The 15,752-nt window shown below is 39.4% G+C and overlaps 1 protein-coding gene across 1 annotated transcript in view; it reads right to left on the bottom strand.

The window, feature by feature from the left end:
- LOC147651859 (uncharacterized) overlaps positions 1 to 15,752 on the bottom strand; it is a 154,912-nt gene that overhangs the window by 13,649 nt on the left and 125,511 nt on the right. The window contains exon 8 of the mRNA XM_086900496.1: positions 11,272 to 11,362. Within this exon, the coding sequence (XP_086756622.1) occupies positions 11,272 to 11,362 (91 nt within the window). The remainder of the gene's footprint in view (positions 1 to 11,271; positions 11,363 to 15,752) is intronic.

Below are 15,752 nucleotides of genomic sequence, written 5' to 3'. Positions count from 1 at the left end.
ATAAAGCAGGTCCTTCACTCGCTTGCATGCTGAGTCCCATTTGTCTGCTGACTAGTGCAGAATGCAGCAAGAGGCACAGAAGGCAACCATAGTATCTGGAATAGCATCCAAGGTCCTGTATCCTTTGGCCATTTTTCTGAAAGGATGGTACTGCTTGGGTGCCTGGGTTTAGAGATATTCTCCAAAAGTCCTTGGAGAGTGGTATCAAAAATCTGAGAATAAGAATCAGCTCTAAAACAAGCAGCTATGAGAATTAGCAGAGGGACCCACAAAAGGTAAGAAATACACCCACATTAACTTTAGTGTGTCCTAAACAATCAAAGTCAGAAGGTTCAGACTGAGTTACTGAGAGGTTGATGCTTGCTGTCCCCACACCACCATGACAGCACTGTGTAGCTGGAAGAACCTCTGCCTTTTGGCTGCTCTAATCCTAAAATAGAGCCACAGCTGACCTGTGGATCTGAGCCCACAAAGCATTGTTTGGCCACCTGGGCTTTAAATATGAAATATGTATCAAGAGTTATGTAGAAAAATCATGATTATCTTACAATCCAAATAGGAAACTGGTTATAGAAAAGTTCTAGTTCTTGGGAATGTCAAGATTGTATCCTCTGCTATCTCTTTGAAGCTCCTCAGTCTAGGCAGAGTCTGGGCTGAGCTGACACATTGCAGGAGCTCTCTGGGTCTCTAGCAGCATTTCAGCACTGCAATTTTAGGATACATGAAGCCCCTATCACAAATGGGAACTCCTCTAAGAGTAATTTGAGGTTTCACAATCAAAACAGTGGGGTATCATCTTTCTCAGCTACTGATTTTAGGTGACATTTGCTCTGCACTGAAGCAAAGGTATAAAAAAAATCTTACTACACACGTAGACTGCCATGTTCCCATTGTTTACATTGTCTACATGTGGGCACCATTCAGTCTCCATCATGTTCAGTTTTTGTGTCACAAACATTTTCTTGTGACTAGAGAAGTTAACTAAGCCTGAAAGAGACAAAAGATATTATAAAATCTATTTATTTCAGAGCACAGGAAATAAAAAGGAATACAGTCCCCAACTAAAATTTTTCAACACACTCTATTTATTTCTTATCTACCTTCAGTAATAATGAATAAATAAAAATTAGGCAGGAACCATACTTTTTCTCAAAAAACAGAACCAGTCATCCTCTGTGCTGATGCAACTAAGAAACATAAAATTGATGTAAAGGAATAACAAACACTATTTTTTCTTCTAGAGAGTTATTTTCTTGCGATGGAAGCCAATTAGTGCTGTTCTCTGAAGAAACATGAAAGCATCAGAGAGAACATTTTTTGTTTGAAAAGAAGCAAAGAGAGCGAAAATAATCTGATCCAGAAAGACATTTTCATGTACCTCCAAAAAATGGAGAGAGACAGAAAAAGAGACTACTGTAGTTTTCCTGACAAACATAATGCAACTTTACTCTTGAAAATGCTGGAGTTCTGATTGTTTCCGTTAATATTACCTACTGAAAATGTTCTGTTTCAGACAGTGTCTCACTTTGCCAAAATTTTCCTGTTGAATTATTTCCTTTAAACAATGAAGAAAAGCTGCTGTGAAAGCATGTTGCCTGTTGAGATCAGGAGTTCAGGTAGGAAGAAATGTTTATTTTTTTCAAATGTTCTTGCAGGAAGATTGTTGCCTTTCTTCATTTTGCTCTTCTGGGATGCACCTTCCTCTCTCCTCAAAAGAGTCCTGTTTGCATTAGAGTAGCCTTGAAGACAAATGTGACCCTGCTCTGGGAGCAGCCTTAGATCTTGGGAAATGGAAAAGCTCATGGAGCTGTGAGCCTGTCCTTGTGCAAACATCAATCATGGCCAGACACAGCCAGGCACTGCTGCTCCCCTATCAGCCCTGGAGGCACTGAATGAGCCTTCAGTGATGAGGTAAACAGTGTGTCTGTGCAAACAGGCATTTGAGCTGATATTTGAACATGCAAAAACTGGACAATTTTGCCACCAAAGCCGGAAGGAACACTGGAGATGCACAGCACCAGGGGAATGGCTCCTCTGCCGAGCTCCGTGGGCTGCCAGGGCAGGGGGATCCTGGGGATGGAGCTGGGAAAGAAGCCACAACACTTCCAATATTTCCACAAACGTCCAGAGGGCATTCTTAGCGTCCAGGGACAAATTCCAATCTGGACAACTCGTGAAATGCTGTCATAAAGGAAGCAATACCAAACTAAGTGTGTAAGCAAGTCCTTCCTGCAGCTCAGTGGGCAGTTTTGTGGGAGAGACCCCTAACTGCCATGAAATCACAATTTATTTGGTACAGCAGATGATAGAAAAGCAAAGACAAGAGACTAAATCCTCCAGGTCCTCAGCTCCAGAGGGAGATGGTCAGCAAATTCCAGACAGCTTCAAGTGATGAACCTGACAAGTTTTAGGGAATTAGCACCTGACATCTGGAAATTATAAACACACTATTGAAAGGCAAGAGCTGGCTATATTCCTTCCACTATCCTGCTAATACACAGTAAAAAGGTGATTTAATCTCACTGATCTGGTTGTTCCTAGTTCATTTTGACTTTTTTTTTTTTTTTTTTTTTTTTTTAAGTGATCATTTGCTTATCTAGATTTTTGAACCATATTAACCACCTACAGTTTTTGGCAAGACTGGAGTTATCCTGATTTGTTTGCACAGATGGCTAGACCATTGCTGAAGTCCTTCATTTGGAAAGAGCCTTAAAAAGCTGATGGTGTCAGTAAGAGAAATCTTGTATTTCTGGTTTTTTTCTTTAATAATATGAGAACATCCAGTTTATCACTACAGAATCCATGTGATCTTCTTGATCTTCCCTCTGTTACAAAAGATTCTGGATTTAAAAAGATAATGTAAATGCTTGCTAGGGAATTTGCAGCATAAAAGAAGTCAGACCTATGGCAGCACTAACAGATCAATGGACTTGAATAAAATCAGCATCAAAAGAGAACAAATACTTTTAGCATAAAAATAGCTCAGGCAAAACAAGACCAGTGGTTTCCTTGCTGATTCAAGCCTTGACACCCATAATTTTGTTCAAGAGACCACTTGTTCTCTTGCTGTAGCTGTGACAAAATAGCTCCCATGCATCTCTCTACATCAGAGACCTAAAGCCCTCTGTAGGCAAAGATGCCTTTACAAGGAATTTCTTGGCTTTTGAGAAATTAAATACACTTGTCAGCACACTAATATTTTAGTTCAATTTTTTTTATGACACCTATGCAAATCTGCTTAATCTAAAGAGAACATGAGACCCCTACATGAAAAGTCATCACATCTAAGGTGATTGTGATAATATTGTATGCGAATTTCAGGATTTCTTGTTTACTTGGCTAACATGAACTATTATTCTGCAACCTCCCATCTATAGTTCTGGTTGCTTTTCTGACTTGATTTGGTAACAATATTTTACAAATGCTGAGGTCTTTCAATGCCTTAAATCCAAAACAAGGGTCATGGGAAAAATTCTTATGCTTGAGTGCAACCACAGCAGAGTGAAGCCTGGGCCAGAGATAATATCTGTGAATGATAAAGGAAGCAGATTAAACACATGGGACTGTCCAGAGACATTTACACATAAGGCAGGCCATTAATGGGCAATGAACTAATGACAAATCTTCAGAAAATGCTTCCTCTGTGCCCAGAATCACTAACAAGAAATGAAAGAAGCATACATTCAGCCACACATTAGGCACTGGGCGTGGGTGACTTGTGTCCCAGGATACCCAATTTAGTTGATATAGCAGGATGAGCTGCTCCAGACAGCAGGTCAGAGCAGGTGCTGCAGAGGTGGCAGTGAGTATTTCTCATCCTGTTACGGAGGAATTGCACCATGGCAGCTTAATATGTCAGACCTGACTGTAAAATCTTGTGATCTGCTTGGTGCAATCAGGGATTGAAAGAATCTGTCTGTGCTGTGATGCTGAACACATGAAGGCACACAAGCAGTTTCCTGTGGGACTGAACTAAATAAGTTATGTTCTCATATGAAAGGAGAAACAGAAATGGTAAGGCAAGAGAAAACAAGGCAAGATGCATCAAATGTAAACACTTCTCAGTCCTTTTGTGATATTCTTCATGTGTATACCCTGCACCAGTTCTGCTTCATTATTCTGTTCTTTAAAACCACACAAAGTTTAAAAAGAGCTTAAACAAGTCCAGCAGAAAACTCCTATGCTTATTCTAAGCTGTGGGATAGAGCACACTGCAGAGATGCAGAGTCAAAGATGAGATGGGCAGTGCCTGTTAATGGCAAGAAAAGCCTGTTCAACTTACAGCATGGTAGTTGGAATCACCTATTCATGGTAGTCTCTAATTAACAAAGAATGTAGCAAAGATAAACATTCCAGATCTATGCCCAATTCTCCTTCAAGTAATTGCACTTCTCTAAAGGAATCTGACAGCATACAGTCCTAATCCTGTGTGTGAATGAATGGCCTTTGCCTCCACTCATGGTTTCATCCTGATGGAGCTTTCCTCCTCATTTGGTGTCCCTTATGAATTTCCAGGTTCCAGCCAGAATCAGAACCAGAAATGAGACACTGCAACTCTAAAGGAATTTCTGTCTGGGAACCCAGACATGGGAAATCCCATGAGAAAAAATGCTGTAAAAGTGCTGGATAGGTCTTGTGAACTTCAAAGATGAGGGTAGCCTGGACAAAACTTCGCATTGGTAATTATTTGTTCAATTTGGATGTAAACTATGAAATCTAATTAGTCTGAATAATGTCTGTGCTTATATTCACACCACTGGCAATGGATAAAGCAAAACAGCTGGTACTGAGGACCAAATATCACTGGATTTATTTTAATCTTTATGTCATTTATGTCATTTTTTGATGTCAGATTTACATCAGACAGGCTCCCAAACCACTTGCATCTCCCAAAATTCCCCTGCTGTCGGGACCAAAGCATGGTAAATAGAATTTGCTTCAAAAGGACTCTTCTGCCCCGAGAAGAAAAGGTACCATACATGTGTCTGAAGGTACTTGGCAACAACACATCATATTTGAATAATTGCAATATGAAAGTACTTTATAGATATTCATTATAGACAATCAGAAAATTGTACTTTACCAGAAAAAAAACCCCAAATTAACAAAATCTCCTAAATTCCAAAATATTCTTCTGAACTTTCAGTGAAAAAATACTGGTGAAAATTTAAAACTTTTTTTTTTTCCAAGTAAAATATACCAAGGTATTTTGATTCTACATTTCTTTGCATGCTTGTCTGATTCACTCAATCAGATTCCCAAATTTTATCTCTGTGCTTTGGAAAAACAAGATCCATCTGGTAGATGCAGACAACACCACCATAAAAAGGATTAGCTCATACGATATTTTTCCAATTTTCATTTCCAGTCTTGGGAAGGGCCCAGAACAAAAGCCACAATAAGAAAAAAGGGCTCCTTTCTTATGGAAGAAGTTATCACTTGACAGGTAGCACTAAGGTTGAGCTCAGTGGATGAAAATCACATCAGGCATGAGAATTTGGTAGGAATGAAACCTCTAATTCCCTGTGTACTGGATGGCCTTTCCACATACAGCAACAACCTGACCAAAATGCAGTTATTTCCTGCTGACATAAAGGAGTGACACCCTTACCATCAGAACTACAGTGAAGCTGACACATGCATAAAACCTGTGCATTTCATACAGTAGAAAAATGGGGACACATGCAGCCAGAATAGAATTATAATATACTGCCTTCAGAACCAAGAGAGCTACCTCTAAATTCAGTGGTCATTTAGCGTCTGCAGCACTGCTGGGTACAGAGAAAAGGTTTGATTTCTGCCAGTCTGAATGCCTCTGTGGCAAAAATGGCCTGGGAGAGTGTTGCTTTGCCAAGGAGTTTGCTATTCAAATGTGCTGCATGTAATTAAGGGCATTTGCATGAAATTTCTACATCCTCAAGGCTCAGGTTAGAAACACATCTGTCACAACCTGACATGTTCAATGAAAGAAGAAATAAAGTTGAAATCATTACAGGGTGGTTATTTTTAATGACTGAACAAATCAAAACACAAAGGAAGGAGACAGGAAAGGAAAACATTCAGGGACTGTCAAGAGCATGTCAAGGCTGCAGTCTTAATGGTAAAAAATCAGCAAAAAGCTTTTTAATTTCATGTCTTTCATCCTCAAGTCTCAGCAGTTATAATAATTCTTAAATCTGTGATTTGTATATTAGCTAAAGGTTAATTATCTTTATTTATAGCACCTCAAGGCAAAGCTCATTGACAATTTCCCATGGACAGCAACAGCGTCTGGAATAGATTTTTAATCGTGGGAATTATTGGGAAGATTTAAAAAATCTGGGCCTGTTAATGCTTTATTCAAATTCCAGGGACCAGATGATGTCCTTTTGCAAAACATCTTTTAGACTCTGTTGGTGTTTTATCAGACTGGTAATAAAGAAGGCTTTGGCTAATAGTACATTTAGCTCAGCAGTATGACTGCTTTGCTCTTGAAATTTTCTTGACTTGGGGATAATTTTAGGCAAAAAGCAATTACCCATTGTCCTGGATTCAGCTGGGATAGAGTTAATTTTCTTCCTGGTAGCTGGTCCGGTGCTGTGTTTTGAATTGGAGAATGATGTTGATAACAGAGGGATGTTTTAGTTGTTGCTGAGCAGCACTTACAGGATTTGCCAGCTCCTCGTGCCCTGCCAGTGAGGAGGCTGGAGGGGCACAAGGAGCTGGGAGGGGACACATGGGACAGCTGAGCCCACCTGGCCTGAGGGATATTCCAGACCATGTGGCACCATGCTCAGCATGTAAACCAGGGACAAAGCTGGGGCTGCGTGCTCAGGAACTGACTGGGCATCAGCTGGTTGGTAATGAGCAATGGTTTTGCATTTGCATCAATTGTTTCTCTGGAGTTTTATTTCACCCCATTCCTGTTATATTATTATTATTATTATTATTATTATTATTATTATTATTATTATTATTATTATTATTATTACTACTACTATTACTACTATTATTATACTGTTCTTATCTCAACCCTGAAGCTTTCTTACTTTTCCTTTCCTGATTCCCTCCCTGTCCCATGGAGGCTGGAGGAGGTGGAGTGAGCAGTTGTGTGGTGCTTGCTATCAGCTGGGTTAAGCCACAACCTTCAGGCTGTTGAGGACATCCAGATTCCCTCTTTAGATCTGTCTGAGAGGCCACGTTGGTACTACTCTAACACAGTGCCAATAGGTAGGAGAGCAAATTTACTCTTCTGAAGATAACATTCTGTTTTACAGTTAGGGAATGTTCCAAACCACAGGCATCTTGCTGAAACTACAAAACCACCTTAATCAAGGTTAAACCCCTAGCTTCCCACTGTGATCCAGCAGAGTCAATTAATGCATTACATTTAGTACAACAAAAAAATGGAGAGGATCAAGACTGAATAAAATATTTTTTTCCTTTAAGCAAGGTCAAACACTGAGTGGAAACCTTGGTCAGCTTAGGTCTGTGGCAAATGATTTTTTTACTAGCTTTCTATTTAAGCAACAGAAAGAGCATCCCTGGAAAACTAACAAAATCCCAGACAGTTAAAACATTTAAAATTTAAATGAATAAAGAAAGTTTTAACTTTAAAACTCACTCTTTTTGCTTCTCTCTTTGGGTACAAAGAATACAAAGAATTTTTTTGTGATGTTGCCTCTCTGAATGTCTTTCTGTTGGTAATGGAGGTGGCCTTAACTGCCCTCTTGCAAGTCATTGCTACCTAAAATGAGCAAGCACAAGCTTCCTCTGTTAATTTCTCTTATAAGTATGAATATGTTTTCTTGGAGACAAAATAAGTCAAACGCCCAGAGAGTGAGGAATAAAGAGCAACAAAGATAAATGTGCTGCTTCTGATTCTGCAGGCCATGGCATGAAGTGTCTCTGTGAGAGAAAAAAAGGCTGGTAAACATCCCTACCAGCAGCCAGGGTAAACACACATCACTAACAGGTTATTTCACACAGAGCTGCCTTCCTGGCCACAGGCTGAGAGCAGCACAGCCTGTGCTCTTCCTCAAAGTAGATTATTTCCTTTAGTAAAATGTAAAGGAAGAAAGGAAACAGTCAAGAATAGAAAGAGCACACATTCAGAGGTGGACAGTAGTGGGAAAATAAGTAATCCTCCAGGTGGAAAACATTAAATTTTTTTTATGGCACACTTTATTTCTCCAGCCTTCAATAAAACCTTGACCAAAGGCTGGCTCATACCTTTGGTGGAGGCTATGGTCTCAAAGGCTTGCAGGAAGGGCAGAAAGGCAGAGAAGGCTGTTATTCCCACCCATTAGTAATGACTGTTTTAGCACTAAATTAAAAATTCTCAGGTGTTTTCTCCATCCTCCACTCTGCTCACATTCCTTTCTGATGTTTCTGTTTAGTTCAGGGGGTGACACTGGCAGAAGCTATGCCAGGTGGTAAAATGGTATCAACAGATTTAAAACTTCAGGATATCCATCTTTCCATCTTTAAATTTAAGCTAAACTTATAAATAATTTGAAGTTGTTCTTTTTTATCTTGGCCAACATAAATTGCCTGTTCTTCACATCCATCTTTGCAAACACACGTTTCCTTTTGAAACTTCAACAAGAAACTTCACTTTTTAATTTTCATTTCTTTATTTATGTTCTTTTTATGCTATAAAATAAAGCCTCAAGTGATGCAAATTTAATCTGCATAACCAGAGTTATTGATTTAGCATCCAAAAACAATTAATCAATGGATTTATATCCTGCCCTCCATTAATTTAACTAGTCTTCCACAGCCACAGTCTCCAGAGACAAGCCTTTGTAAAGAAATATATTCCCTGTTAATTCCATGTTGAAAGATCAATGAAGTGTCCCAAACTTAGTGTTAAAGTTCATCCCACTCAATTTTACCACGGGTTTCATGCCTTTAAATGCCACAATAACATTTTATGTTGCAGTCTCCAGCCACATGAGAAGAACACATGGTGAATGGTACCTGAATCAGGCAGACTAAACACAGTCTCAGCACACACAGGAGTTCAGTTCTTGATCCTCTGCCACCCTTTCTGACTCACTGGAGGATGTCTGTGACCTCCTGGTCTCTGGCTGCAGTGTCTCACCCAAGGTACTGGGAGCACAAAGGTTTGAAATGCACATTTCACTCATCATAACAGCAGCTGGATGTGTCAGTGGGGACATAAACACAAACAACCACTGTTAATGCTGGGATGGTCTGCAGGACTCATGAGCATCATGAACTCTCATGGCATTTATGGCTGCCTTGCTGCACCAAAAGCACAATAGCCTCTTGATAACATTTCCAGTTATGAGTTTAGAAGAGTAATTTATGAAAACTATGTTTGGAAATGATGCAACTGAAGTTTTTTGACTAGTGTTGATGTTACATTAGATATAAAGAACATGACATGGACTTTTTCCACATACATTTTCACAATAAAAGAAAAATTAACTTAAATTAAGCAGCCAGTTCTCAGCAGTCATAGTTCAGATCTCTGAACTGACAAGAGACCTGTTTCTCATGTCAGCTTCATGAAGTAGCATGGAAAGCTTCCCTGCAGTCCAAACCCAGATTTTGTTGCCACTACTTCCAGGAGGTTTAAAGCTGAGAACACAGTGGGACTGCTGCTGCCCACTTAGATGATCTTAAATCCATCAGAAACATGCAGTCTGAGGAACCTAGTGAAGGCTCAAGTACTTTATTGTGTATTCAGTCTCATTAGATTTGTTTTATTTAGTCTTTTCTCTCTTCTTGCCCTTTGCACAGAAGTCCTTAAATACGATGTCAAAACAAACAGTACCCAAGTGGGAGATAAACATTTGATCTTGTGATGTTAAAGTTAGTTTTAGCTGACTAAACTATCCCACAATGCCCCAGAATGCGTCTCAATTCACACAGGGAAAAAAAACTTACATAAAAATGAAATAACAATCTAAATCTACAGAGAGCTGCTAAATACTTCCATATTGCAGCTGATGTTATGGTCTTTAGGAAAGCTCCACAAAGGCCTCCAGACACGTATAAGTAAGACAAGATATGAACGCAAGGCTATTTTTGCGGAAGGCCAAGGTCATGTGAAAATGTTTCTTTATTTTTCTGTTCTTCATGTTCTGTGAAAAATCAATATTTCTCTCAGGCATGTGATATTGTACATGGAGTTCCATAGCAGTAGCTTTGCACTGCATGTATGTGACAATTTTGAAACTTCTGGAAGATCGGATAGAACTCAAAATAATGACAGATTCTGCTAAAAAGACCGAATCGGAAACTTCAAACCAGATTACTTCATTCAGTTGTGAAGCTGGGACTTTGTCCATTCTATTTATTTTTTGCAGGGTCAGGGTCAGCCCTTGAGGAGGACATCAAATTGGGCTGATGGAGGCATCATGTTCTGAGCAGGCAGGAGAGCTGATTGCTGCAATGGAACTGGAGAACTTTTGGGAGATCACACTGACCTTGTAAAGTCCAAGTGACTCACTCCACTGGAAAAGAGAGTGGTTCTTATCAAGACCAAGAATAGTCCTGCCATGTACATGAAAGCGAAGCAAGACAGGAAGGAAAACAACTGCTTTCACAAGCAAATTGCCAGCAGTCTGTGCTGCCCCTGAACATTTAGAATCCATGACAAAACTTATATTTCTATTGTGGATTTAAAAATTGCCATGCAGTCACCAAGTCCCACTGAAACCAAAAGAAAAGGGATGTAGTTTTCACATTATATGTCAAAACAGTCTGGAAACTGTAGTCTTTCCTTCCTTATTATTTATTGTTTGCTTTGGTTACCTCACAATACATGACCAGAACAAAACCTTAGAGAGAAATAATTTCCTGACCCAAAGAAAACTTACCAAATTTTGAAACATTTTTACCTTCCATAAAAGGACACAAAAGTCATCACAATTTTCACAAAATTACAATCTCCCAAAAACTAGATGAAACTTTGCCTAGTTTTATACTTTATTTTCCCTTTCATCAGAGATGAATGTACTTCTGCAAGTGAAATTTTAAAACAAAAAAAAAACCAAAGCAAGACAAAAGGAACATCAGATTATAAGAAAAATCTCTGGTTGTTTAGTGTGTCGAAATCAAGATTTGGATTATTTTCACATCAGCCTATTGAAAGCACTGGTAAGTGAAATTGAAGGCCTCAAAACCAGGTGTAATTTTGTCACAAAATGGAGCTTTTCACCTGAAAGCTGCAGTGAAGTGAATGCATGACAGGTCAGTCAGAGGGTGATTTTGAGTGCTGATGTGATCCCAGTGCTAGGAAAGCAGATGCAAACCTACCAGGCTGTTCTCCAGAACCACAAGGATGCTGGTGTGCAGAGGTGCTCTCCAGTCTCCTGAACACCAGGCTTCTGCCAGCTGGTTGCCTGTGCTGGAAAAGGATGCAGTGACATAAGTAGACCCAATTCCAGAGTTCCATAGCAAAATTTACTAAATTAATGTTTAAATGAACATGTGTTGAATTCAGTTCTTTACTGGTGCAGGTTAAATTTCAATAAAATCATTGTTTTTCAGTAGACAAATTTCTTCAAATCCCTGCTTGACTCCTTTAAACCTTCCAGTACTATTGTCCTTTGAAGCTATAATATTCATTTGCTCTAGCTAGGCATTGTTCCACATCTTGATCAACTCACTCTCAGTTGATTCATCTTTCTTATTACAAGAATGTGAGCCTGAGAATGGGATCTAAATGAGGACAGTACTTTATTAATTCAAACATCAACTGATGGGAAGGCAAAATAATTTTATTATGGTCCCTTCTGCAGTGAAATACAAATGACTGCAGCAGATGTTACCATGAAAATTTAACTCTGATTTTCTGTTCCAGCAACCAGCCTATAATTTAACTTTATAGTCAGGTTGGCACTCTTAGCAGTGGTGTACTACCCTGACTTCTTTAATATCTTGACTGAAGACACAGGAGCTGCTCTCTAATGGCTTGGTACACAGTGACATCTACTACAAGCACAGCTGACAGCCCTGAGAGTGAATTTGCTGTGTAACCCATTCCCCATGATCAATTAATCAGAATTTTGGCTACCATTTGGACACAAGGTTTATACATTACATCTTTTTGCCTGCCCACCCACAACTGACAGACTGGGTAATTTTAACCAAAATGATTCTTTTGAAATCATGATGAAAGGAAAATACATTAAACCAGTTTGATTGCAAAGAGCCTTGTTCTTCATTTTTTTGAATAATGATTTTCCCCCCACTGTCTCTGTAGAGGTCATTTACATTTGGAACAGAATAGACACTTGTCACTGTGTTTTGCCATCTGAAAAAACTGTCCATATTTGATCAAGCTATGAGAAAAATGCAATTTACACACCATGTGTTCTCTAGGAACTTTATAATCTGTTATTCTAACCTTCAAAGATTTTTTCTAGAGAATAATGCTCTGGTCCAGTCTCAGAGCTCTGCTCCCCACATATGGGCATGCTGAAATATAATGCACCAACAATTCTGTGGAGCTTGCTTTAAAAAACTAGTTACGAAAGACAGTGCACATTTATTTTAATAACATAGGTTTTGTATGAACTAAAAATTAGCAGGAATTAATTTACTAAGGGAAGTTGTTTATAAAATGTAGGTATTCCTGATGATTCTGTGTATTTCGCAGTTTTGGAAATTAGCAAAAATGTGAAGAAAAGTAATGGGTAAGAGTAGTATGAAGCAATCCTTTTCAATAGCAAATGAAAAAACATGCACTGCAGGAAGAGTTCATGAGGAGTGGTAGGAGGTTCTGTGACCCACAGTCATGGGACTGGTACCTCTACGAAGCAAAATTAAGGTCCTTTATCAGGAAATGTCAAGATGAACACAAAAAATAGGGGAACCAGCAGCATTAATAGACCTGTTCTAATACATTAAATATTCCAATTCATTGTTCCTCTCCTTTGAGACTGGCAAAATTCCAAACTTGCAGTTTCTGCATACATCTGTTCACTTGGTTTATCTGATAAGTGTGTTCAGGCCAGGCTATGAGACTTGCAGACATAATAGATGTGTGATATCTTTTGCTTTGGAAACAGATCTTAAGCAAATCACCCTGATCAAATTGAATTGAATTGAATTTCTTCAACAGCTATGTGTGCTCACCAGATGTGTTAATGCATTATTTCGGGAAAACAGCAAAGACATGGGGAGAAGAAAAAAGATCAGGGACCAATTTGAAGGGAACAAAATGAAATGCATGCATATAATGGAGAAGATATTTCCCCAGGCCCCTGAAAGGTGTTCAAGGTTTCCACATCTTCATTTTGTGAAAGAAATAAGCTGTGAAACAGCCATGGGAGCGAGAGGTTTGCTGGGTGACCACTGCAGAAAACTTAGGAGCTTAAGAAGGACCCATTTAATTCCTGGGAAAGACTGGGAATTCCTTCAGAAGGCCAATTGCCCAAGTAAGGGGCTTCTTAACAACTGAAATGAAATGCAAAGAGAGAACACTCAGTTAGTGGGGAAAAAAGAGATAAGCGGCATGAATATGAAAACAATGCTTTGGCAAGAGTAAATCCCACGTGGAAGAAAAACTAGCAAAGGATGTCCAGAGCAATAAGAAGGAAATCAACAGATATGATAGTTTCAAGAGAACTTCTAGGAAAAGCTGGGTTTGCTGCTGAATGGGGAGACAGCACAGATGACACAAGGAAGGCTAAAGTGTTCCCTGTCCTTACCTTGGCAAAGACTGTTCTTGGATTTAAATGTGTGCCAGCACAGCCTAGAAAGGGAGAGACAGACAGGAAAGAACAGGTCCTGTAATGCTGAGCAGCTCTGACTAATCACAATGTAAATTGCTCAGTCTCGTTACCCCAAATTAGTGGCATTTTTTTGGTGTCTGTGGTCATTATTTCTCTAGGCAATGTTGCCTATAAGAACAGGAAAAGTGAAAGGAGAGAAGGATGAAGCAAACCACAAGCATTACTAAGGTGTCCAAGTGTTATTCCTGTATGTGGCAGAGTAAATGTGGGGCAGGTGCATTTCTGTGCCAGCCTGAGGGGCTGGGAGAGCCCTGCTGCAATGCTGTGTGCTTGAAGAAATGCTTCTCTTCCTTTTTCCCTCATCCCTCTTGCTCACAACTCCCTCCTTCCCAAAATTAGCATTTGAATTGAAAGTTCAAAAGGGCTAACAAGGGTTACTCTTGCAAATCAAAGGCCCACCTACCAATCTGCTCAGAGTCATAATGCCTGCATTAAGAAAAAAGCTAGTCAAAATGCAATGATTAAGTCATTAGTTATGAAAGCTCTTCATGTCCTGTCGACTTTTGTGCACTTGGAGAGCATTGTGCTAATCTGAATCATGATGATGTAAAGAAATCTTTTCTGAAATCCAGTTTCATTTTAATGTGGCATCTGCACTGACTGAGCCAGCAGTATATTCTCTAAAGATACAGCACAGCAGTTCTGCTCTTTCACCTTAAAAAACTCCTTGCTGAAACATCCTGTGTACCCATTCAAACTCCAGATGTTAATGGACCCCAGAATTATTTTGGTAAGAGGCTGGTAGGAAAGCTGTATCAGATGTTTTCTCTAGAGGAGAGAGGGAGGAAAGATTCTTTCCTGAGAAGTGAAATCTTTGGGCAAGAAGAAGGGAATAATGATTTTGCTGCTTGGCAGCTGATTATATGAAAAGTTTTAGACAGAAGCAAAACTTTCTGTCATACTAATTGCTCAATTTCTCCTTTTGCAAGAGCACTTTCACTACAAAACAAGAAAAAACAAGACAATGCTTAAGTGCCAGCCTACCTTATTTTAAGTTTAAACATAAAGATAGCATTTTTCTTGGTGGTCTTTCCTGACCCACAAATGTCCAATTTTCCAGTTTGGCTGTGTGCCCTTCCTGCTGGTTGGTTTGACAATTGTCACCTCTACAGAGCCAGTTTAACCACAGCCATCACTGTGGTCTGGATGCTCAGCTGGTGCAAAGAGAGGAGTATAAAAAATATTCTGAAAGAGACCTGTTTTAAGGAAAAACATTTCACAATCTGCCATGATGACTTCAGATGATCCTTAAATAACAAGCCAAGAAAAATACAAATTGATATTCATGTGATCAGGAGTACAAAAGTTGCATTAGTGAGAAAAATTATCTATTGTTGTAATTTTTTATAAACTGGAAGGTGTCTGCATATCTACATTGTAAACAAAGACAGGTATATAAAGAGCCAGCAGAGCATCAGGAACACTTCTTGCTAACAAGTTGCATCTGCAATAATAGAAACTACTCACATTGAATCCTTTTCCCTGGCATCCAACTATTCACTTTCTAACACACAAACAGAGCTAAGGCAAAAGAATTATATTCTAATTACCTTGGCCAGGTGTATTCACATACTCAAGTGTAATTCTTGTGTGAATTTATTCTTTATGGTAAATGAGGACTCGTTGAAATGGAGTTTGGACAGCACCAGAGTACGGCTCATTATTTCCTCTCCCCAGCAGCAACCTCATCTTGCTGGAGAGCAGCAAAAGTAACAGACTTTAAAATGATGGTGAGAGGGTGGAACTGGGCCTGGGGTGAAGGATGCCCCTGGTCTTGGCCACACAATAAAAACCCCATGGAGACTGCACTCAAAAGGAGAGTATAGACAGACAAACTGTGGCAAATCTCACTCCAAGGTGAAAGATGGCTCCAAATTCCAGTGAAAAGGGGCACCAGAAATGGAAAAAGGGGCACCAGAAATGGAGCCTGAGAATCCTTTGCAGGGGACAGGCAGCAAAGCCACAGAGCATCTGGGGGAATTTAGAAACATTTCTGTC

Source organism: Cyanistes caeruleus, chromosome 8 (assembly GCF_971803275.1).
Source record: "Cyanistes caeruleus chromosome 8, bCyaCae1.hap1.1, whole genome shotgun sequence".
Lineage (NCBI taxonomy): Eukaryota > Metazoa > Chordata > Aves > Passeriformes > Paridae > Cyanistes > Cyanistes caeruleus.
The sequence above is the reverse complement of the archived record's forward strand: the minus strand, read 5'-3'. Positions and strand labels throughout refer to the sequence as shown.